Genomic DNA, 26,294 nt, shown 5'->3' with positions numbered 1-26,294 from the left:
TTTACCCATTTTTCCGCAATGTTTTTGAGAAGTATTTTTCGGGGCGTTACAAAAAATAACTCGTATTCAACTCGAGTCAAGTTCTGAACTGAACCAATTCTTATCGAGCTGAACCGAAATGAACTCTGGTTTGACTCGATTCGACTCGTTTTCAGCCCTAAATGCGACACATGTTAATTTACTCATGCAATTGAACATTAATATTTATGTATTATTGATATAAAGATTTATATACACTAAGATTAAGTATATCATTTACCATTTATTTATATTACTTTTTGAAAATCAATAATTATTGAAAATGAATAACAAATAATATAATGACAATGTATAAAAGTTATTAATGGAGTGGGACATATCTTTTTCCATGTGTTGAACCATGAATTGACCATTTGTGTTATTGTAAAAGGGCCATGATCATTTTACTTACCACTCAAACAACTCATACAATTAAATGAGCTACAACAACTCATACAATCAGTCACATTGTCACACAGTTTTTGGTATGAATATGAACCACACATGTTTTGCGGTTTTGTAACATGTGTAAAATGATGGATACTTAAAATAGAAGGTGTTTACTGAAAAAACTTAGAAGTATTATATAAAATAAATCATTTCCAAATAATGTGTAATATTATATATCAACAGTGTAAAGATGTATATACAATTAAATGTATATGAAACTATATTTTCTATCCACAACATTGTGTCACTTCATGTGTTATGAGTCGTGATTGGCCAAAAAATACTTAATAATTAAATTTTTAACTTAAATATTTTTTTCCAACCAATCACAACTCATATCACATAGACTGACACAAGATGTAGGTTCAACGCATCATCTACTATTCATCTGAATTATTTTTTGGAAAGTTAATAACTATTGAAAATGAATAGTAAATGATGCATTGACATGTAAAAAACTCTTAATCTCGTTATATATATATTTTTCTCTTCCAAATATAGATTTACTTTGTCAAATATTTTTAAGATGTGTCTTAGGACACACATTAGAAAATTAGATTGTATCTTAGAGGTAATTTTGTTGAAGTTGAGTAAGGTTATTATCAATAGTTTAATTTCTCTTTGACATCCATATAAAAACATTTACATCATCAATCAGTTAATTAAAATAAAATGCCTAGTCGGTAAATTAGTTATTAATCAAATTGATTTTCTATACATATTTTTATCAATCATTATTACGGTAGACGATAATTTTTGTATTTATATGTTGTCTAGTATAACTTTCATTCTCATTTAGTGTTATAAAAACTGGTTCGTGCCGACCGATTCAACCAATAAATTGTATAATAATTATACTAGTCATATAATTATAATGGTCAAAACTAGTTAAAATTGGTCAAAATTGGTCGAAATAGTCGGTTCAAATTGAACCATATCGGTTATACCGACTGACTTTTATTTAAAAATTAATTTCTTAATGAAAATAAAAAAAAATTAATTTTTATTAATTTTTCAACATTAATATTAATATATTATATATGTATTTTTAACCTCACTGATATGCATTTAATTAGTAAACTAATTATTGAATCACTATATCACTATACTAGTACCCTAATCGATTTGATTACTCAGTACTAATAACATCTTCCCATCCCCTAATTTTCTACTTTTATTTAATTCTATACAAAGAAACGTAAAATGAAATAAAAAGATATAAAAGTGTAATATCTATATATTATCATTATAAAAATTTATATACAATTATTATATTATCTAACATTCATTTAAATCATTTTTTGTAAAGAGTTCATTATAATTAAATATGAATACCGAATAATGCAATGATAATATATATAATTCATACACACTGACTATATACAACAACAAAAAGAGTAAGATTCTCTCCATTAATGGAGAGACAAATATCACAAAATTAAACAAAAGATAATATGTAATAATATTTTTATCATTTTATTTATCATAAAATCACATTTTTGTCATTAAAAATATGAGTAAAAATAATCATTTGTCTTTTCATTAATGGTGAGGATTAAACTTGCATGGATCCTATAAAAACCCTTCCGTTCATGAAGTCATGAATAGCGGTTTTCCGTTACTTTCTTCACCGTTATTCTCTCTGACATCGTCTCTTCATCAGTTACATCCACTGCAACAAATTATAATGCCGTTGAGATTGTTGGTTGAAATATTTTTCTTCATTTTTACATCAGATGCCTGTTACATTTCTAGCCATTATAACTTCTAAAAAAGGGCAAGGGTGAATCAGTAAATATATATATAGCTTTACCATTAAAATTAGAAAAAATGTATGAAGTTTTCTCCATTCTTACTGTATCATTAATTCGTAAATATTAGTAGTATCAATAAATATCAAATAATATATTAAATGTATATAAATTTTTATATTTTTTGGTACTATTAAGTGTATTTATTCACCTTATATGTATGTACCTAATTTGTTTGGGTGCATAATTATTCCTCTAACAAATGTCATTATCAGAAATCGAATATTTTGATATTTTTAAATATCTAATTCATGATTGTATCATTATATCAATATATTGTTGGTAAATATTACACTCTCTAAAACTAAAAATGTTATTTTTTCAAATTTGAATTTATGAACTCCAAAACAATTTTATCGATTTTGCCATTTCCACTGAAAAGTTGAAAAACAATGTTCTTTTTTAAAAATAAAAAGTGAAAAAGAAAAACTAAAAAAAAACATAAGAAGCAAGTTCACTCTTTTATGCACAAGTTTCTCATTGTCCGCTTCTACTTTTATCGACAATCTTCTAAGAAACAGATTTCCTTTTCTACCCTTTTCCCTCTTTTCTCTGGTTTTTCCCTTTCTCTCCTTTTTCCTTCCCCTCTTTATTCTCTTTGGAAATAAATAGGAGGGAAAATTTTGCACCTTTCATTTAAAACAAACACAATTCTACTTCAGTGTGAAGAATAAACAAACAGAAACACTTCATTTCCTTGCTCATTCTAGAAGTAGAAAAATTTAGTAACGTGGAAATGAAATTCCTTTCCATTTCCATTTCCATTTATGTGTTGTGTTTGGTTTTAGTGAAAGGAAATGGTGAACCTGTTGAAGATAAAGAAATTTTGCTTGATTTTGTGAAAAAGTTTCCACCTTTAAGGCCATTGAATTGGAATGAGAGTTCTTCAGTGTGTGATAATTGGATTGGTGTAACTTGCAATGAAAAAGGGTCAAAAATCATAGCTATTAGATTACCAGGTTTTGGATTTCATGGCACTATTCCACCAAATACTATTAGCAAACTCATTTCACTTCAAATTTTGAGTCTTAGATCCAATTTTATTAGTGGGAATTTCCCTTCTGATTTTTCCAAGCTTAGGAACTTGTCTTTTCTTTATGTTCAGTTCAATAATTTGTCTGGTCCTTTGCCTGATTTTTCAGTTTGGAAGAATCTTAGTGTTGTTGATTTGTCTAATAATGGTTTCAATGGTAGTTTGTCTGTTTCGCTTTCGAATTTGACTCAGCTTTCGAGTTTGAACCTTGCAAATAATTCGATTTCTGGTGAAATTCCTGATCTTATGTTGCCTAGGTTGCAACTGCTTAACTTGTCTAACAACAATTTGCATGGTGTTGTGCCGAATTCGCTGAAGAGGTTTCCCGAGTCAGCATTCTATGGAAACAACATTTCTCTTGGAGTTGGAAATTCTTCGGCTGATTCGCCCGTGCATCCACCACTGGTTTATGGACCATCTTTGAAGTCTAGGAAACATGGAAGGCTTGGCGAAATGGCGCTGCTCGGAATTGTTATTGCTGGTGGTGTTATCGGCCTCGTAGGGTTTGCATTTTTAATGTTAGTGTGCTTCTCAAGAAGGAGAACGGATGAAGATGGTGATGGTCATGATGCCTTTGGTAGGGAATTGCAGAAGGGAGGAATGTCTCCCGAAAAAGCGGTTTCGAGAAAGCAGGATGCAAGTAATAAACTGACTTTCTTCGAGGGATGTAACTATGCCTTCGATTTGGAGGATTTGTTGAGGGCTTCTGCTGAAGTGTTAGGGAAGGGAACATTTGGTACTGCATACAAGGCAGTACTAGAGGATGCAAACACCGTCGTTGTGAAGAGGTTAAAGGATGTAGCTGTCGGAAAGAAGGATTTCGAGCAACACATGGAGATTGTAGGAAATCTTAAACATGAGAATGTGGTTGAACTTAAGGCATATTATTATTCTAAAGATGAGAAACTCATGGTGTATGAGTACTATAGTGAAGGGAGCATTGCTTCTATGTTGCATGGTATGTGTTATAATGTTAGCCTATTGCAATCTTATATATGTCTTTCAAGTCATTTATGTTCTTATACATAATCAAATGCATATATTTATATTTGTGCTCATATTTACCATTTTAGATAATAGCAATGTTCATCATGTGAAAAGGGTTTTTATTCCAAGTAGCTTGTTGTATGTAGTTGTATAGATACGAGGCCTTATTGTTCTGATTTCAACTAAAAATACATTAGCCTTCCTCTTATGTATTGAACCTATAGTGGATAATCGAGTATCCTTGTGCATGAAGATAATGAATTCGCTCTTTGTGGTCGGACTCTATCACATTCTCCATAGGGCCCTCTTATCTTTTCCTTCTTCGATCTTGGGCTATCGAAGAAAGGACCGAGAAAAAGGTATCAACAATAACGCGTTTATTGTGGGACAGCTCGTGATGTTGAATATATACTTGCTTGAATGAAATGAACAGAACACATACTACATAATTTGCTTACATATTAGATATTCTTGAATTCTGATTATTTGATTACTTTTCTACATTTTAGGTGCTGTTATGAAAACAACTCTTATGTCTCCATGATAAATATCTTTGAATTTCACAGTTTTTCCTATAGTATATTGCACATAACTTGTCTTGTTTAGCTATTTATGTCAATATTCAAATTTGGAAAATAAATATCCAATCTGTGTTGAAATGTTAATATTGGACCTTCTACATGTTACACAACTATATCTACATACTATCCTTATATGTAAAGGTTGTTCTACTTCCGAGATTTTTTCAGGTAAAAGAGGCGAGGATAGGGTGACTTTAGATTGGGATACTCGGCTGAGAATAGCTCTAGGTGCTGCAAGAGGCATTGCACGAATCCATTTCGAGAATGGTGGTAAGCTTGTACATGGCAACATCAAATCCTCAAATATCTTTCTCAACACTAAACAGTTCGGATGTGTATCTGACCTCGGCCTCGCAACAATAATGAGCTCGCTCACCCCGCCCATTTCTCGATCCTCTGGCTACCGTGCACCTGAAGTTACTGACTCAAGGAAAGCAGGACAAGCTTCTGATGTTTACAGCTTCGGCGTTGTATTACTAGAGCTTCTAACTAGGAAATCCCCTATCCACACAACCATCGGCGACGAGATTATCCATCTGGTGAGGTGGGTTCATTCAGTTGTGAGAGAGGAGTGGACAGCTGAAGTGTTTGACTTAGAACTGATGAGATATCCAAACATAGAGGAAGAGATGGTGGAAATGTTACAGATAGCCATGTCATGTGTCGTAAGGATGCCTGATCAGCGACCAAAAATGTCCGAAATCGTGAAGATGATAGAAAACGTTAGGCAGCTTGATGGAGTGACTCAGCAGCCGTCATCATCTGAGAAACAATCACAACATAAAATTGTCTCAACATGATGATGATAACATGTCTTCCACTCCATCCTTTAAATTCTCAAAATTAAGTGAATGAAAGAACCAGGTTAGCTTTGTTTGATTTGAGTATATATGTCAATGTTTTATCCATGTTGTGAACTAGACCATGATGTTTTTTACTACCATTAAACTAAACTTGTTTTGGTAAGAAACTAAATTTATGGAGAGAAAAAAACTTATAAACAAAGGAAAAGAATCAAAAGTAAGATGTTTAAGTGTGATGAGTTGATTTATTTTTTAATTTATAATCTAACAGTTTATAATCATAATTTAAAAAAACAATTCATATCAAACACATATGTATAAAAAAATTTCTTTCTTGAAAGCCTCAGCAAGAAATTTGAACACAAAACTGTTCCAATTGCTTTTTTCGAAATAAGGATCCTCAAGGAAAGTGTTACAAACGCAAAAGCAACATATTATGATAGGTATATTCTTTTATTTATAATAAAATGACATTTTTATCCTTAAAAGCAAAACAAAACTCCTCGAGAGAGGATCATTGTTCCTTTTGCCATGGACCACTTGAGTTGTGGTCCATGATGGATCATAAAAACAGTCGGCTAAAATAAAGAAATGAAAGCCTCAATGACTGAGCCATATCAGTGCCACTTTAGATAGATATGGTATGACCCGAACGCTAAGTATTAGAGAGGATCCTTGTTCAGATAGATGATGTAGTCAAATAATCGATTAAGATGACATTAAAAATAGGATGGTGAAAGTGGCAATTGCCCTTAATTGAAAGAATTGTGTTCAATTGCAAGTGAAATGCACCAGGAATATAATCTAATGTCCTTGTTATAAGATTACATTTTTATATTAATTTATACTATTCCTATTAAAAGAAATGTGGTTCTATATTTCTGTAGGATACAATTTTATTTTATTTTCCCTAATTTTCCTCTATTTAACTTATAAAATTTGCAAAAAATTGCCCTCAAGTATGGTATCTAATATCACAGTGAAAAACTTAAATTGGAGCCCTATAAATTGTATCGCCCTTTTTTAATTTATCAAAATTAATACAAATATATATGAGAAAATAGCTTTAACAACAATAACACAATCAACAAAATATTAATCACCTCATAGTTTAACTCCCAACACAATTTTTTCAAGAATTATCTTGATTCTTAAAAATCCAAAATTTTAAGGAAAAACAAATTTTATTGATGAGAAAAACATCAATTTCAGATCAATAATTATTTTCATATCATTTGCACATCAAATTTGTTAATTAATAAACATTTGCAAAAATAGGCATGTTGCAATTGTCATATAGTTCTAATATTATTTTTAATGATTTAGATACCATATGAATTATATCATTATAACTAAAAAAAAGTAAAAAGTGAAACAACCCATATTATATAACTTATTGTTTTTGAAGCCTTATATATAATTGGTATTTCATATGACAAATTAACTAATTAATAATACTAAACATATTTTGATGAATTTTATAATAAATTAGAAAATCTAAGTTATTTCATAATTAACCCAAATAAGAACCAAACTCAGAAGACTAAATCAATAATCGTTAATATTATATAATATCTTCGTTGTCATTACACAGAATGAAATAATTTATATCTCATTCTCTACCAATATCATATTAGTATAGTACATTACTTTTAAAACATACGAAAAAATGTATACACCGACAATCTATAAGTTTTATATACTATTATTATATTATTCACCATTCATTTTCAATCATTATTAACTTTTCAGAAAAAGTAATTCAAATGAATTGTGAATAATATACTGAATGTATATAAATCTTTATACAAACTGATATTATACTCTTAAACAAAAATCAAAACAGATTGAAAGATTTGTGCCCACAATGGACCTATATCTAGTAGCACTATATTGTGCTTGAAGCTACTATAGAATAAGATAATGTTTGGGTTGTCTCTTCAGAACTAGGCTCTTCAGTCCCGAAATCTTCCCATCTCATATTTCATTAAATTACATAAAAATATCAAATTTCCATTAAACTGTGATACAATGGGACACAGAAAAGTGGGACAGTTGATCCCCACTCGTGTCCTTAAGCAGCACAAACAGAGATCATAAGCTTTTGACCAGCTTCACAATGCTTACCAACAGAAGAAAAGAAAAAATAGTCACCAGGTTTGTCCAATGTAATAGCTGTTTTCCCAAAGAAATATGTCTGAATTATATTTGTGCCACTGCAATGTTCATAGTCATCTCTTGTTCCTACTTGTGCTACTGTGTTCAGCCCAGGGTTGTACTGAAAAACTGTAATGTTTTTTAATTACTTATTAGTTTGCAAATAGTTAAACTAAATTGATATATAAATATGATTTTTTGTATTAATTAAGGATGTCTATTTATGTTATATGTGATTAACTAATTTATTTCGGATGGATGGTTGTGTCACTTTTTAGATAAAGAATGTTGATATTGGGCAATATCTAGAGATCTAGTAGATCCTTAAAAGATTAGATTAAATTCTTGTTGTTATCGATTTTAAATAATAAAATTATTAAAGTAAATAGTTTTGTAAATATTGATTTGTCAAAACAGGAGAAAGGGTAATCCTTTCTTTACTATCAGGGGCACTTTTAAGCACCAAAAAAAAGCAAAAAAGAAAAGAAAAGAAAAGAAGTTAGGAAGATTTTTCTTTTCTCTTTTAAGAAATATCCAAATCAATTAAGTTATGTTTTCCTTAAAAAATTACTTAAATTTTATTCTCTAAAGCAATACAAGGATTCTCACATTGATATAATCAGTCTGACTCCTCTCCGGTGATAGAGAGGCCGGATGAGATACCTCAAGAAAGAAAAACAATTCTTATGTCTTCTTTATTACTTGTAGTCGCAAATTAAATTCATATAAAGGATATCATATATTCACCTGGTTTCAATAATGGAGATGTCAATACAAGCTTTAGATTGTAATATTTAGATTATGATAATATCATAATCTAAAGCTTGTATTGGTGTGTTCATTAGGGGAGAGGAGTCAGGTGCACCTATGGGGAGCATATCTGTTGTCCCATAAAGAGTGTCACTCCATGTGCCACTACTTATGATTGGTTGAAAAAATATATTTAAATTAAAATTTTAATAATTAATTATTTTTCTGACCAATCACAAGTAGTGACACATCAAGTGGTACACTATTGTGGGACAACAGATGTCCACTCGCACCTATTGAATCCCTTTATGTTAAAATGATGTTACATTCTAGAAAAAATTAATAATACTTAGTCACTACATTATTTACCGTTTATTTGAATTATTTTTTTTGAAAGAGTCAATAATAATTAAATATGAATGTTAAATAATACAATAATAATATAAATACATTTTCTTTTATCATAAATTATTACCGGATAAAGGAAGAAGATGAATTTAAGGGGTGGTAGAACATACCAATTACATCACCAACAGTGAATTTTCTGCCCTTAGTCCATTGATCATAGAACCCTGGATTTGGTGGAGAACACCAACCCTTATCATCTCCAACAAAGTGAGTTGTTGATTTGATTTGTGCCAACACAATGCATCCACTCATGAAAAAGATTAAAAACTGAAGGAACATTTTCTTAGACATTTTTCTTCCTCAACTTGTGTTTATGTTACTTTGTTTATCAATTTGTAATGAATTCTAAGAAAGAAAAGTGGATATTAATTGAAGGTAACCCTTTTAATAGTACTTGCTAAAATTAGAATTTCTTCATTTCCCATCAAATTTGTACTTTTCTTAGGACATTGAGAAGAGAATGGCTCAGTTTCTACTTCTAAAATTAGGATAGTACTTATGTTCTATTTAAATTAAAGGGATGGGAGTGTTTTTAGTACTACCCACAACTTTTTGTGGTTTGTTTACTTTGGTTTGGTGAATTTACATTCTAATAGTCTTAATTGTGGGCATCTCTATCCCCACCAGAAAAAAACCAACTGGCGTTGGTTCAAGTGCTACATGTTTTTTATTCCCCTTAAGCAAAAACTCGGGTTCGAGTCTTGTAGATGGAAAAAATGCCCATTGAGAGAGTTAGCTCCACGTGCCTGTAGATGTTCTCGGCTCAGACAGGATTACCTCCAGTGCGAGGATACCTGTGGGAAACCAAAAAAAATTGTGGGATCTTAGTTCTCCTTTTTTTTACTACAATTTTCATCTCTCAACTTATATAAATGTGCATAAATATTTTTTTTGTTCCATCAGAAACCTTAGCGGTCTTTTATGTATGACATATGTTGTAAAATGTAACATGTATGTGTCATTCTTATGTGATACCCAAATATCTTATGGTTCATCATCATTTTCGTTTATACAAAACTTGCCCCATATTTTATGTACATCTTTCTTCCTCTAACTTATTTGATTGGGTAAAAATAATATATATCTAATTACTATTCATCTTTTGCAAGTACTAAATATGCTATAAGTCATAATTTACCTTCATTTTTAAATGGGAAACCCCTTCAATTCAAGTGAAATGGACTTGTATAACGAAAAGTAATGAAAATGGGGAAGTAAATAACTATAATATCATGGTTGTAGAGAAAGGGTATGTTTAGCAATACACTATATAGACCATACACAAGTATTTTTTTTGTTTCCCACATGTGTCATCGCACTGGAAGCAATCTTATCCGAGCTGGGAATATCCACAAGTACGTGGAGCTAACTCTCACAGCAGACATTTTTTCCATCCACAAGACTCGAACCCAAGATCTTGCTTAAGGCGAATCAAACATGTACCACTTGAACCAACTTCGTTGGTAGAACGTACAAGTATTTGAATTTGTGTCACACATGACACATGGACGAAAAGTGCATGATAGTAGCATATTGGTAGAACTTACAATCTTCATGTTTGTGTATAAATGGAAAATGAACAGAAGGTTTATACTTTATACTAAATTAAAGACACTATGATTTCAAACTTTAAGCAAGCACCACATATATATTTGGTAAGAAAAATAACTTTAATTCATGAAGGTTTCATAAAGTGAAGCTATACGACCATACTTAGTTTTCCAGCAAAGAAAGAAAATAAATATATATGAGAAAAAATTCGTTTACATTCAAATTAACTTACATTAGTTACACTTAATTTTATCCGTTCATTTTTCAAATCTAATGAACAATAGAGATGAATGAAATTGATTTAAAAAAATGAATGGATGAGATTAAAATTAATATAACTCAATTTAGGTATAATATATATATATATAAACTATTTTTATTACATAAAGTAAAAGTTGCTACAAGGTTGTAATGGTAACATATAATTGTTTATTGGGTAACATATGAGAATATGATAATGTAGTTTATAAGTTAGTGCATTAATTAAGACTTTCATCAGAAGAAATAGTAGAATGCACCTACAGATAATAATATACAGAATATTACCTCTTAATTGAGAAAAATTAGTGTAAGCACATGTGCACAACCCAACTTATTATATAATTATATAATATTATTAAAAATATTTAAGTATTTTGACATTTTATCTCAGAACATCAAATTTGAGAACTTTAAAAACATACACATTGGGGATTTTGGAAAGTTTAAGAACTCTTTCAAAACGTTCTTCTCTCTTCATCCAACTCCCATATAATGTGAAGATTTTCAAAAGTCATACTCCTAAACAAAGCCTTAGAGTTAATTTCAGAGTTAAATTTTAGAGATGAATAAAGAGAAATAGAAGGCTTGAAAGTCATGAAATATACTTTAAGGTAACTCTCAAGCTTTTTATTTCTCTTCCATCCCCTCCAAAATTCTAACTCTAAAAAAGTATAAAGAAAGCGAGATATCTGAGTCTGAAGAGAGTATACATGCAAAAACGCTTGAACTCTGAGAAGTTAGGTTAATAAAGAGTATATCTAACTTTTTGAGGAATTGTGGAAAATCTTGGTGGATTGCATTTAATATTTCTCTGTCCCTTCCACATCATGTTTGTTAATTAAACTATGATATGTTATGTTTTTTATCAGAAATAACACTAAGGTCATTAATGTTAGATTAAAATATTCATACACAATTATTATATCATTAATTTATATTATTTATATTTCAAAGTTAATAATAATTAAACATGAATAATAGAGGATACAATAATAATAGAGAGATTTTTTATGCTATCAATGCATACCCTAATATCTCCAATATTATAAGCTGAAGACCATAAACTCAAATAGTATTGGTCCGACCAATGTAATTTCTTTAAGAATATTTCAAATAATTTTGATGATGGATGTTATGTTTGTTATTTGCAGTTCTTACCCATCTTAATGTTACCACAATATAATGATTGAATAGCAGGCTCTTAGTGCAGGTTTACGACCAAGTTCACAAATTTTTCTGTCTATTAACATATTTTTCACTTTCTTGGTGATGTGAAGCACTTATTCTGGAAGAAAGTATTGCTAACAAACATTAATCCCAAACCATTTAAGCCCATTTGCACTTTCATTTTCTTGTATGTTGCTCTTGTTTTCCAGAAACATAGCATTAGCTCTTAGGTTTCTAGCTTTCAGAATTGGTTCTTATAAAATGTTCTATAACATAAATAAAACGTATCATATGTGACTTATAAACCAATTATTATGCGGAGCTTTTTTTAATTGGGTCCTATGTCCCAAGAAAACTTAGTTTCTATTCAATAGGATTACATCAAGTAATATAAAAATTTAATTTATGTTTTTTAACTAAATGACATGTCTTAATTGGTCCGGACAAAAATAGATACGCAAATAGAGACATATAGATCTTTATTAACAAAATGATTTAATATGTATACAGTGACAATCTAAGAGTTTTTATACTGTCAATAAATCATCCATAATGACTCTCAAACAAAAGTAATACAAATCAATAATGATATACTACCAGTGTTAAAAACTTTACAATATCGATGCATAAATTTTAAACTATTAATAAAATTCCTGTGGTTAATTCAAATAAGATTTTATATTCTTACTACTTTTCTGCGCCTATATTTAGATCCAATTTTTATTTTTTATATCTTCCTATTAACATCACTAATCTCTATTCTATTCCTTTCACATAACATCACTAATTACACATCTATATTAAAATCACAATGGTAGAAAAAAGCATACCTTCATAAAACTGGAAACAGGTTCTGTCTGCAAATTCTGAAGTCATAAGTTTTTTCATTGCTAAATTGGAATCCATGATTTCATCAGACTGATTCTCAGGATTTTATATATACCAGCAAGTTTAATTCAATCAAATGAGTGTATAATGTGATGTAGTATAAGCAATTTTGTAATTAACACGGTTAAATCATCTTCCAAGTTCTAATAAATATTGTTCTAAACAAGTTGAAAAAATAAGTTCATATATATAAGGAATAGGATAAACCAATCAATCTCCATTCATCACTTATTCATTATCATAACCTTGCTCTATCAAATTCAGTTAATAATAGTCATACTACTATTTCAAAGCTAGATATAAATTAGACACTTGGTAATTGTCATGGGATTGTTGTGGAGATAGCAGTGAGGAAGATGGAGCATGGGTGGGAGCATTAATTCAACTTGCGGACTGCATCATACCACAATTGCGGTGTGACTGGGAATCACAATGATGCGGCTGCATCAAGCCGCAAAACAACCGCACAGAACCACATTTGGGGGCTACATCAAATGCAAAAATATATTTTTAATCACAAAAGAATTCACACTGCAACGGCCGCAATCTGCATCGCAACGACAATAGTGACCGCAATCGTAATAAACACAACCTTGACCGCAATCGCGACTCCAACCACAAGGGTCGCAACGTTGCAGAGACAGGTGGTGGTAGCTGAAGATGACTATGGTGGAGTTGGTAGTTGATGATGAGTTAGTTAGAACAAAGGAAAAAGGAAAATGTCTATCTTTTCATCTTAACTCAATTTTTTTAATAATGAATCAATGATTTGAAAAGCCAAAACATGGTATGCTCTGAGTCAAGTGTCAACCCTGTGCATGCTATAGTTTTCCAACCAGGTTTAGATTGTGAATTGTTTTCCTATCCAACTATGAATGCAATCCAATGCAAATTCTACTACAAATTATAAGCTAGAGCTGAAGATGTTAAAAAAATTACATAGCCCTGGGGCATAATTGATGAGATTGGGCCGAGTGGCAAGGAGAAAACTGCAGGACTGCATAAACTGCAACAAATTCATGATCAAGGGCTTAACATTACCTCAAACCATTTGGAACACTTTCATACATCCACTCGAACTCGCGGCAATAACCATGTTTGATTTCCCTCTCCAGCACACACTTGAAACAAACTGGCCATTGTCATCATCAATCTCTTTACCAGAAATGGGATCAGTGGACCCAAACTTGCGTGAAGTGACGGGCATGGGAAGAGACTTATAGTAAGCATAAACCTGCAAGATAATATTAGGTATCATGCCGGATGATGTAATATAATTTATTGAAACCGCAATTCTCTTGTTTTGGTAGAGAACCACAAATTGGTTCTTGCGTACCAATTCATGGTTCTTTTGCGAATTGGTTCCCTATAAGAAACGAACCAGATTTCCAGCTACAGTTTAAGTAAAATAAAGAAGAAAGAAAAAAAAAAGTAATTGGTGATGTACACTCACCTACATGAATGAGTTACAACAAACAAGAAAGAATTTTATCATTGAGTCAACCTACAAGAAGCAGCACTAGAAATGGCTATGTAGGCAGCTACAGAAATTCTACTGAATATACCTCTAACGTACCGGTATTTGATAGGGTAACATATCACATACTACCTACTTGTACCAAAGAGAACCATGTATCAAGTGACTATGATATAAGTTTATGGCTGAAACTTAAGGCTGCTATCTTTCTCATTAGGTCACAATCCTCCTTGAAAACTTCCCAAAATTACAAATTATAATATGGCTAGTGACAAATATCATCACAAAATTTGTGCATAAACAAGTCACATAATAGGATGTGCCTACTCTCATTTCAGAGAGATTTTGCTTAGTTAGAATACTCAACATAAGTGCAATTAAAATAACCTAAATGGTTAAGTCACTAATTGAATACACATTTTTGGTTTTGGGTAAGTTAAAGCCAAACAAATAAATGTTACATTGGAAAATAATATATACCTCATTTGTTTCTGAACCACATGCAATGTATCCATCAGAAACTGTTAAACCCACAAAATTCTGTCAAGGCAAGAGGTGGAAGATGTCAGCCAACCGATTTTAAGGAAACATAAAGAATAATAGATCAGCTTAATGACAAAAGGTAGAAACATTTCTAGCAAGCCGTGTAACAAATTGCTCATCATAGCAGTTAATGACATGATTTTGGAAAAAAGCTAATCTGGATTTTGTATATAAGTTATCACTGCTCAGATCATTCCCATTCTGATGCTCTAACACCCAAAACAATAAACTTCTCTTTCATTTTTCCAAAGAAAGCCTAAAAGACTCAACCATGCCCTTGAAAATTTCACATACATAAATTCCAATCAATGCTATTAGACAAAACAAAACCTTCTCATTAGTATGTCCTGATAAGGTTAAGCTGCAAGCACCGGTAGATGGACCCACGGGAGAGGTTTTATTGAGATCCCAGATCTTTAGTGTATTATCGGTTGACGCGGAAACAATTGTTTCAGAGTCTAAGAATTTGACAAAGCTTACAGCTTTACGGTGGCCAGCCAACACACACCAGGGGCTTCTAAGATTGCGAAGATCGTAGCAATAAGTTGAGTTATCCGCAGATCCCAAGGCCAGCAAATGAGAGGAATGAGCAGAGAATTGAACACAGCAGACATTAGCAGCATTCCTGATTGTGCCTGAACTGTTTCTCTGCAAAATAGTTTTGCATTATATTAGCTCTTCATCAAATATAGGGTGTGAAACTAACACATTTTTTTTATATAGCTTCAGCGAAAATGATGTGATCATACAATCTAAAAAGTCGTGACCACTCAAATCAGTATAGCTTCTCATAGAATACATGATTTCACTGACTATGTTGCAAAAGAGAGCTCAAATAATCTTAACCAGGTGTCTCTTACTATGATATTGGGAATGTAAAAACTGATTCTTTTTACATTCCTGAATCTTTTCCACCTGACCTCATGCATCGGGCTGCTCTTTTTTTAATGTAAAGCTTATGAACTATGCTGCATGGGTACTTTATGTTATCAGTGATACCTATGTCAGATAGGTATTTGATACCATATCCGATACTCAGATGCTTGATAAATGTTGGTTTGCCTTTTATTTGCAATGACTGAGCCCAATGTAAAACCTTTTTTCTCCACGTTTTCCCTCTATAATGAAGTGGTCCAACTATTGCATGTTATTGATTTTTATGATGCTTTTGTATGTTTTTCTCCTCATGTTTTATGAGATGATGTATTTAATTTTTTTTGAATAAAATGTAAAATTGGTCCTCCAAAGAACTACCACCAACTTAGTTCTCCAAAGATAAGTACCACCAAATAAGTCCTTGAAAGTTTGAAATGCCACCACACTGGTCCATCCAGGGACTTATTTGGTGACACTTCAAATTTTCAGTGACTTAATTTTATTACTTGGTAACACTTGCATATTTGGAAGACCAATTTGACATTTACTCTAATCTTTTATATGCATGTTAAATAAAATCCTGCTGTACCCCATATCTAATTTTTTAACAAAATTCATAACATAGTACTTGTACATAGTTATTACCAAACTTCCAATTTCATAATTTTTCATTCACAATGCTAATAACTCAAGAGAAAACTACAATCAATTCAGTGTATCCCCAATTTCTTCATCCAATAATCACTGATTTTATGTTAAGCAAATTCTGCAGATCCAGTGTACGCATTTGTGCCTCTGACCAGTATATGCATGTTCTAAAAAGCTTACCTCACTGATGCTCCACAGCTTCACAGAACAATCATCACTCCCACTCGCAAGTTTTGTAGGGCATACTGGAGAGAAATCAACAGACCAAGCCCTCTTTTCATGTTCACTGAAATGAGAAATTTCTTGGCCTGTGCTAGTATCCCATAGCTGAAAATATCATGCAATGCTGTGAGTAATGCTGGAAATCAGAGTATATTAATCATCAATAAATGGTCATTCTTTCAGACTGTAATAAAGTCATTTTCCAAGGATATTTTTCATTTCTGGTGGTGGAGGTGGTATTGATAACATTGCCATTCTAAGTAATCAAAGTTGCTCACCAATCACCTCATAGAAACATCGATGTGTAGACATGATGTATTTTTACCATGTGAACTAGGCCGATAAGAGTATCTAGTTTATTAGTTTGACAAACTCTACAAGATGGGACCCAATGTACTTGTATTTAGTATCATCTTCAATGCTTTGCTTCCTAGAGTAATATTTTAAAATTGTAAACCAATCCACCCATGGACATGTTATCTACGGTTTGAGTTAGTTTGATATATCCTTCCAGGACTGGACATTTGCATACAAATCACTCAAGCAATTCACATAAACACTTTGTCCCTTTCAAGTGATAACACAGAGAATTCTACACTGGTACAGATTGTAATTGGTGCCTCATACGCAAGAGATACAAACCTTAACTACACCATCATAGTCTGAGGAGGCAAGATAGTTCTTGATGTAGTTATTCCAGCAAACACAACTGAGCCTTGATCTGTTTGACATCTCAACTACAGGATAATGAATATCAACAGAGTCATTAAGAAGTGCATCAAACTCAAATACTTTTATTTTCTTTGATATCCCAGCAGCAGCAAAGTAGTCTTCATCCCTATCAAGGCTCAGAGAGCAGATTACATTAGCAGGATTGTTCAAATCTGCATTTCTTAGTACACCCCGCACTTCAAACTTGCTATAACTTGCATACTTGCACAAACCATCAAAGAAGGGTCCTAAAGCATCTGTCCTTTGATGTTGTTCATTGTCGTTTTGGGCCACATACCAGTTCTCATGATTTCTTAGTATATCTTTATCTTGGCGAATTGCAGCATCTGTTTCAGGAAGCTCAATTTTGGATCTCAGGGAAAAGTAAGCATTTTCAATCTGATTTATATTTCTCATGTGTGGTAATGTTGTTAAACTCAAAGGTTCTTTGCTGACAGATGCATTCTCTATTTGACAAGAGGAGTCGTTCTGCAAACTAGAGGAAGCCAAGGATACTCTTGATTTATGTCTCCTCTCCACCTCTTCTATATCTAATTCCAACCATCTGATTTCTTCTACCAATTGGACAGCACCCATTTTCTTCTGCTCTTCTAATGAGACGAGGAAATGCGATAGCAATTCTGATTCTGCTTCATCTTCCTCAATACTTGATGATAATACCTCACTATACACCTCCTGCATTCCATTAATCACTTCCGATCGCAGGATGTCTCTGTTACGAAAAAGAAGTAATAAATTTAGTATCATAGGTAGATATAGAACTTGAACTAAAAACTAAATGGAGGAAAAAACCTTAAATTGACAGAAGATACATGAAAAATCCGTACAGAAAAAGAAAATAGTGACGGAAACCTAAACAAGAACAGAAAATCTGATCAAGAACCAGAATGAGAAATCCCCTCCCAGTGAAATCTCTCATCCCAAGGTGACCCCCTCCTCTTACTACTCAATTTCCATGCCTTCTTCTTTCTCTCTTCATTTTCATGTCTTGTGCCCGACTAACTTACATGTGTCCAGACTCCAGAATCTATGCTACTTTTCTCTCCACTTCCACGCTGCAACTAGTCCAATTTGTTGCTCTTCATTACCTCCTCACTATCTCCTGTTCTTTGGGCATGACCTCTCTGAACAACTTTTCCTTTGCTGCCACTACCACCTTTTCTATTATATGTCTGTGTTATTGGGTGTCTATCAGACTCAGTGTATAACTCAAATTTGAGATCCATAATTTCAGGATTAGTAGAATATTTAATTATTACTTTCCTAAATATGTATTCAAAGACTGAGAGAAGAGTATCAAATTTCAAATACTAAACTACCCAATCAATCTGTGCTATATTTTTGTGCATATCCAAATGAAAAAACCACCAATGTAAAATCAGAAATTAGTATCAAATGATGAAGAACAAAGCTTTCAACTCTACTTTCAAAGCTTTCCAGAAGAAGCATTTTTAAAAAATAATAGTACCTCCGTCTCAAATACAAGACGTTTAAGGTGAAAGCACAAGAAACTTGACGAAATACCCTCTACAATAAGAACCTAAAATTTATCACTCCACTAATGTTCTCTCAATCTATTCAGTGCAGATAAGTTGAAATAAATTCATTATCTAGAATATATATATTTCGAAACAGGTGAAGTAAAATGAAAATTGAAAAGGAAAAAGAAAACCTATGTATGTAAAACCTAAACACTTCCGCAATCTAGTTAAATGGAACTATTTTTTATTACTAAGTAATGATTTCTTCATATCTTTCACTTCGTGGGTTGATGCAAGAATTCATGGTTACTTAATCTTTAATTAATGCCTGGAGCACAAAGACAAGTATTTGCATTACATTTAGGAAACAAGGGAGGAAATAGTTTCATTAAACATTCTTTCATATCTATATATTTATCAAAGAAAAAAATGAGATCTCTACATTAGATGTTTTTACAATGATCATTTTGACATGATATTCATTCATTGAAGTGAATCTGATAACCATGATAAACAAGATTTCAACATTACCTTGTTGTTGGACGTGATGATGGTTCAGGATGCATTAGCCAAAGACAAAATCCAGCTTCCTTAGGACTTTGTGATAGGAAAAGTGGAGGAAGAATCCTATGACGAAGATCAGACATAGCTGCAATATGCGCTCTTTCACATTCAAAATGGCCAAGTAACTGAAAGAAATGACCTAAACATAATCAGCCATTCAGTCACTGACTTTCTGTTTACTAAGCCTGCTGGACTATTTCAGTAAGAATTGATTGAGAATTAGTATTTAATAAAATATAGGAACATTCAAAAGTCCGTTATAACAAAATTATGAATTAAATTTCCTCCAATAGTACCAAGTACTTAATTTTATTGATTGGAAAGATTTGAGGTAAACACCAACACTTCCTCTTTTATCAATCTGAAATGAGGCTGCACTGTTACTGAGATGTCAATGAAAGATAAAATTGGGTTGGGATGAAATGGTAGAAAGCCATAGCTGTTAGTTGGTTTCACTTCGGCAGCTTTGGGCTCGGTGAGACAGTTGAAGTAGGAACACACTCTTTTCCACTGTGAAATCAACAAGATGAACTGGGTACTTGCATTTTCTTAACTGCTAGGCACATTTCTTGTAAAGATTGGGGAGGGGATCCTTAGCTAACTCAAGATTCAGGATCCAGTATTCCAATCAAACCATGGAAAAATTTACAAAATATTCAAACTTCCTTAGACGTATGATCAATGACAAAAAACATAGCTGATGCCATGATATGGCAAGTTTTATGCATGACTGAGAAAGGGGCCATGCAAATACAGAAAAAATATGACTTGGACCAAAGACTATTTGTTTCATCTTGATTGTACTGTACTAAAAGATACAGAACCAGTGTTCAACTACTACTCTTTTTGTTGCTTGAATATGCCAGAATGAGACCAAAAGGACTCCGGCACTCAAGTCTACCGATCTTCAACTACTACTCCTTTTGTTGCTTGAATATGCCAGAATGAGACCACAAGGACTCCGACACTCAAGTTAGTAAGAATATAAGATGGTTGAGTGTAACTTAAGGGATTGAAATACTTCACTCGGTTGAGTGTAACTTAAGGGGTTAAATATGCCTCTCTAATTGTACAATCCAGGGTCATTATCCAGATTTACAAACCATGTTTCTAACTAGTGCTATGGGGCCCATAGTGTAACTATTCCCATTGTCCTTTGACTCCTCCTTCCAAAAGGGACAGGGGTCACCCATGGTTGCTGATAACACTGCAACCTTGGTTTTTGGGTCCACAAACTACCTCAGCAGACTCCATATCCGAGATCAAAACATTGTCAGAGAAGCTGTGGCCCTATAAATAGTGATCCATGCTGGGATATGGGTTGGACCAAAGGAAGCCAAATATTTGCCTTACCAAGGGACTCACCTTAAACTGGACAATGTCCCATTGTTGAGAAAAGGGGTAATTAAGCTAATGACAAGGCTAAGGGAGGTGCCTCACATCCCTCAAACTGCCATCATTGACAAACTCTCTAATCTAAGTCATCATATCTTGCTCCCCTATAAAAGGCAAAAGGAGCTAACTGAGTAAAGACTTTCAATCCCTGATGTTACAGCAACTACCTTATACTTTTACTGACTTGAGCATTATAGTCCTTGCAGGTGTTGATCTTATTTTTTATCAAACGGAGTAAACTATTACTGTAAGTGAAAAATGATTAGTACTATGTTAACATATCCCTTCTATGTATTAAATATTTCAAAGTTCATTAAATACACATTAAATGTTTGAAAGAAATAGATTGAAGTCAGCCGATGAAACAGTAAATTGCAGATAGATGGTCTCGTTATTTAATGTTGAAGATGCCAAATAAACATATTTTTTACTAAACTAATTGAAGAAGCATATGCTATTTCATGTTGGAATCAGATTTAAATACTCAATGAACTTTAAATCCAGAAACACCTCTTTGTTCTTTTTTGATAAAGGGTAGAGAGTGAGATCCGGGTTTTAAATCCCATTGCAAAAATGTCATCAAGATAATGCAATTTGAGCCCCAACATAGAAAGAAACATGTTTCGTTATGTGCACTTCATATTCAGAAACATGTCTCAATTTTGAGGAATCAACAAGTTAATAAAACACATGAAAATTACATTTTAAATAAGAAAGACATTCGTCAACTAAGCTACACACCTCAAAAAAGAGAACACCCAAACAGTAGATATTTGATGATGTTGTGCAACCTCCCTCGGGACTTGTATACCAATTACTTTCCAATCCTTCATTTAACAGAGTCAATTGCAACCTCCCTGCATTAGATGTGTGAGGGATGCTAGACACTCCCCGAATATTATGTTTAGAAAATCGGATATCTTCCTTATATCCATTGCAGTAATCTTGTGATCCAACTGCACTGACTTTGCTATCACCAGCAATTCTCACATTCTTATCAACTTTCTTTTTCTTCAATTGCATATCAAGAGGCGTAACCTGCTCTGACAGCCTTTTTCTAATAAAAGAACTCTCTAACTGAAGAACATCAGAATTTGCAACAGTACCTGATGTTTGTTTCTGCATAGGTAAACCAAGGTATATAACCTGGTTTGACGGTAACAATTTAATATACGATGGGAATAGGTGGTGCAGTGCAACTCCCTGAGAGTGAGAGTCATTAACCAAATCCACAATCTTTCTAAATATACTTAAACGCTCCGCTTTGCTTCCTTTTCCGTGCCCAGCTTTTAACCATTCTCTCAAAGTCACACCGTCACAGTCAGACCCACCAGATCTAGGCACTGGAGCATTATAAGGGGGATTTGCAGTCTTTGAAACAGAACTGAGTGATACATTAGAGTCATCCTGAGTAGAGGCCTTTATCGGATTTTGATCTCTAGATTCAACACACGAGCCGTTAGAAGATGGAGGACCTTTACATACAATACCCTTTCCCTTCAGTGTATTCTTAATAAAATACTCAGCAAATCCTGATTTGGATATAATTTTCGTCCGTATTCCTCTACGAGCGTCACCCATGTCCTCTTTATGCTCAGCTTTATGATCATCAACAGAAATCAAGTGTCCCATGGCATTGCTATGATCATCACCAACCGATTTCCTAGCCAATGTCTCATGGAATGTTGTGGACCCAAAATCCTCCCAAACACTACTAGATGTAGCTTGAACACTATTTCTATACCCAATATCACTTATAGTATTTCCCATTCCTGAATCACTCTGCAGCCACTGATTCTGCTTATAATACACAAGCTCTCGACTGTTCGACGTACCAATATCTAACACCGAACCATCGAAACTTTTCACTGTCAACTCTTCAACAATGGCTCCACCACCATCACCCGAAAATAGACTCGGGCGAAAATGTCGCCGCATAGCCACATCACTAGTAGTAGTGGCTTCAACTACATCAAAACCTTGTCCAACATCATCACTGATTTCTTGGGGTTTTAATATTTTGGGGAATTCAGGGTTTAGTGAATAATCATCAGGTTCTACAACTTCAACAACATCCAATCTTGTTGAATCATCATTCAATTCTTCATCCATATTTGTTTAACTAACTCTTTTGCTAATCATTCCATTTTCAGAATCAGAAAAATCAGCAAGAACAATATAAAGTAGCAATTTCCATTCAGAGAAAGAATTCAACTTCTGTAAAAAACAAATTAATAAATACATAAATCAGAATAGTAATTAAGACGAAAAAAATGAGTGGAATAAACAAAAGCAGAAAGTGAAACGGTTGATGATGTTAGAGAGAAAGAGAGAGAACTTACAAAGAAAAAAAGAGAGAGATTAAGGAATGATGCTTTTGTTTTTTGTTATATGAAAGTGAAGGTTTTGAGATTAGAGAGATAAAAATAGAAATAGAAATTATAGAAATGGCATATAGCATCACGGAATTTCATAATAGAACCGACTCAATAACCCGGAGCGGAGCACAGGAGCTGGGATTGGTTCAAAAAATATATTTAATAAAATTTTAATTATTAAGTATTGTTCTAACCAATTTGAGTGCAAGACATATGGAATGATACATTCTTGTAAGACAGAAGATGTGCTCGCATAAACAGGAGCACATTTGTTGTCTCATAAATTATGACATTGCATGTAATATTGGTATATGATTGCTTGAAAATATATATTTAAATTAAAAATTAAAAATGAATTAATTTTCTAACTAATCACAATGAATGACACATGTTGTGGCACAATTTATAAAACAGCAGATGTGCACCCCACATAAACTAGGGATGCAAAGTTTATAATCACATTTAAGTCTTGTATATAGGTAAAAATAACTAAAAAGTCAATAATTCAAAAGTTACGAGCAATACTTATCGAGAGAGACGCACACAATATTAGTTTTCTAAATGATATTTTAAGTAGTAACGAATAAATTTTATGGTCAATTTATAATAAATCTATCTATTTGCTCCCTTTTAAAAATTTATTTAATGTAGATTAGAATTCTAGTTAAAAAGAAATTGATAAATATTGGGGTAATAAGCATATAATTATATAATCAAGAGAAAATCAACTCATTCCAGAAATAATTTACTTTACATTTTAGTCATCAATTCTAGAAAAATCTAATAGTTTAGATTTACTCACTAATCAAAACATTGATTTCTCCTAAAATTAACAGCTAAGATGTGAAGTACTTATTCTTAGAGTATGTAGATATTCTCCCATAATTATAAATAAAGCGTAAATGTGGGAGTACTTTTTCAATGGTCAGAAAATATAAAGTTGATATATATTAAATTTATATTTTACTTTCTAATCAATAAAAAATAAAAGGTATATGAAGTAGTACAAATAATTTTGGAGAAATTTAGCTCCCATAAATGTATATTACCTTTATAAAGCATAAAATAGATTTAGAATAATATTGAAAATTAAAACATCAAAAACATGGAAAAGAGAGTAATATGACATGGCCTATAATTTTTCTTAAATTAGATTTTTTTTTCTTTCTCCAAAGAGTCTATAAGCTCTCATCATTTCTTACATATTCTACATATATAAATAGGAGAACATCATTATATTCTATATGGATTTACTGTTTACGTTTTCTTAATATTCATTTTTCTAAATGTAAGAAATGGGAACCACTTGTACTCTTGTTAATGTGGAGCTGTTCTCTTCTAGTTAGATAGGATCTAATAAATATTTAAGGAATGTCATAATGTTGATATTTTCTCTTATTAATGTCATGTATGTAAGACTTCATTTTTATTGAGTTTAATATTTATCCATGATAAAGTTTTTTAGACGGTTAATTAATAATAATTAACGTATAAATAGAATATCTATACTCAGTGGTGGACCATGATTAAAAATTTAGAGGGGACAATAATACTTAATTATAATTTATGATTAAAATTAATTTAGTAATAATAAAATATAAAAAACATATATAATTATTTCGAACTTTCAAAATAACATTAATTAACAACTAAAAATGTTAAAGAAAAATATACATTCATTTAAAGTGTTGCTATTCATTCTTTTAAAGACTTAAACTCATCAATAATTGAATCAGAGGTAAATGTTTCAGTTATTTCTTTTTCAATGTAAATTACCATGTTTTCTGCAAGAAATTCATCTTCCATCTTACTACGTAATCTTGTTTTGATTATCTTCATTGCTGAAAATGATATTTCTGTAGTAGTTGTAGAAACCAGAAGAGTTAAGATAAGATGGATAACTCGTTCAAGTAAGTAATATGCATTCACCTGTCCCGTTTTTGTCAAAGTTGCAATTAATTCATAGATGGTTAAGAGGTTCTTCAAATCTGAATGATTAACAACATCAAGAATAAAATGTTGAAGTTGATATCTTAAGTTAATCTTTTTCTGCTCATTGAAATCCCTATGATACAAAATTTTGCACAAGAATACATATATTATCAATATTAAATGTTTTATAAACATCTTTAGGATCCAAACTAGTGTTGAGAGTTAAAAGCTCCATTGTTTGCATACTATCAGTTTTATATTATCAACTCTTGTAATTGTTTGTCAATTGTAGTTAGAAATATGTTCACCTTATAATGATGCTCAAATGTGATATGATCCTTTTGATGATGAGGACGCCCTTCATGTGCTATATAAGCGTTATTAAAATCGGGAATATTAATTTCATATTGCTCACAAAATAATGTAACAGTTTTCAATAAACGTTGTCAACCACCATCTCTCAACTTCTGAATCAGTTCTTTTATAGTACGAACTAGTTGCATGGCATTAACTATATCTTGGGACTTTAGCTGCAAAGCTTGACAAAGGCAATCTGTGAGCCCCGTAATCTATTTCATTATGTGTAAAATCAATATGAACTCAAATGAAGTCATAATATTATAAGCAACATCTGCATCTACACATTTAAGAGAACTTGATCTGTTATCTATAATTTTGAGAAGGACCACACAAGTTGCATTATACATATTTATTAAGCTATAAATTGAAAAAAAATGTGAGCTCCAACGAGTATCTCCAATCCGTTTCAAAGTGCCAATATGATTTTCTCCTTTACCAGTTATAAGTTCGTCAATCTTTAGCAAATGTTCTAATTCGTCTGATTTGGCAACTTGTAACTCATCATGACGTTTACTAGAGGAACACCTAATATTGACAATAAAAGTTAATTTCGAGAAAAACTGATGGACAACTATAACTTCTCTTGATGTAGCGACCAAAGCAAGTTGTAATCTATGCGCAAAGCAATGCACATAATAAGCATAAGAACAATCTTTGAGAAACAACGCTTGTAATCCACTCCACTCCCCTCTCATATTACTTGCACCATCATACCCTTGGCCACGAATTTTTGAAATATCAAGATTATATTGAGAAAGAACACCACATATTGTTTTTTTAGGAGTGACAGATGTAGTGTTCTTAACATGCACAATATCAAA

General features: G+C 32.2%; 3 protein-coding genes across 3 annotated transcripts; 1 reads left to right on the top strand and 2 right to left on the bottom strand.

Moving 5' to 3' along the window:
• LOC109332211 (probable inactive receptor kinase At4g23740) lies at window positions 2,829-5,820 on the top strand. The gene is given in 3 exon segments (XM_019567108.1): window positions 2,829-4,270; window positions 5,049-5,658; window positions 5,660-5,820. Coding segments are annotated over 3 exon segments (1,941 nt in total). The 5' UTR covers window positions 2,829-3,015; the 3' UTR covers window positions 5,736-5,820.
• LOC109332212 (mavicyanin-like) lies at window positions 7,757-9,415 on the bottom strand. The gene is made up of 2 exons (XM_019567109.1): window positions 9,109-9,415; window positions 7,757-7,969 (listed from the first exon to the last, which is right to left on the bottom strand). The coding sequence occupies exons 1-2, from the start codon at window positions 9,287-9,289 to the stop codon at window positions 7,758-7,760; spliced, it is 393 nt and encodes a 130-aa protein (XP_019422654.1). The 5' UTR covers window positions 9,290-9,415; the 3' UTR covers window position 7,757.
• LOC109333102 (protein SPA1-RELATED 2-like) lies at window positions 13,618-23,228 on the bottom strand. The gene is made up of 8 exons (XM_019568379.1): window positions 23,146-23,228; window positions 21,545-23,020; window positions 19,376-19,533; window positions 17,274-18,075; window positions 16,590-16,736; window positions 15,216-15,533; window positions 14,823-14,882; window positions 13,618-14,099 (listed from the first exon to the last, which is right to left on the bottom strand). The coding sequence occupies exons 2-8, from the start codon at window positions 22,913-22,915 to the stop codon at window positions 13,908-13,910; spliced, it is 3,048 nt and encodes a 1,015-aa protein (XP_019423924.1). The 5' UTR covers window positions 22,916-23,020; window positions 23,146-23,228; the 3' UTR covers window positions 13,618-13,907.

The sequence above is a fragment of the Lupinus angustifolius genome, chromosome LG18 (genome assembly GCF_001865875.1).
Source record: "Lupinus angustifolius cultivar Tanjil chromosome LG18, LupAngTanjil_v1.0, whole genome shotgun sequence".
In the NCBI taxonomy this organism is placed as follows: Eukaryota; Viridiplantae; Streptophyta; class Magnoliopsida; order Fabales; family Fabaceae; genus Lupinus; species Lupinus angustifolius.
This window is presented reverse-complemented; position numbering and strand designations above follow the sequence as displayed.

Excerpts from the sequence above, each read along its gene's own strand:
- LOC109333102 (XM_019568379.1), bottom strand. The coding sequence starts at position 22,915 with ATGGATGAAGAATTGAATGATGATTCAACAAGATTGGATGTTGTTGAA. Across the intron at positions 19,534-21,544 it reads TGGGTGTTCTCTTTTTTGAG|TTACTTGGCCATTTTGAATG; the intron begins GTGTGTAGCTTA and ends CATTTCTTTCAG. Across the intron at positions 18,076-19,375 it reads TCATCACGTCCAACAACAAG|AGACATCCTGCGATCGGAAG; the intron begins GTAATGTTGAAA and ends TTTTCGTAACAG.
- LOC109332212 (XM_019567109.1), bottom strand. The coding sequence starts at position 9,289 with ATGTCTAAGAAAATGTTCCTTCAGTTTTTAATCTTTTTCATGAGTGGA. Across the intron at positions 7,970-9,108 it reads CACTGTTGGTGATGTAATTG|TTTTTCAGTACAACCCTGGG; the intron begins GTATGTTCTACC and ends AAAACATTACAG.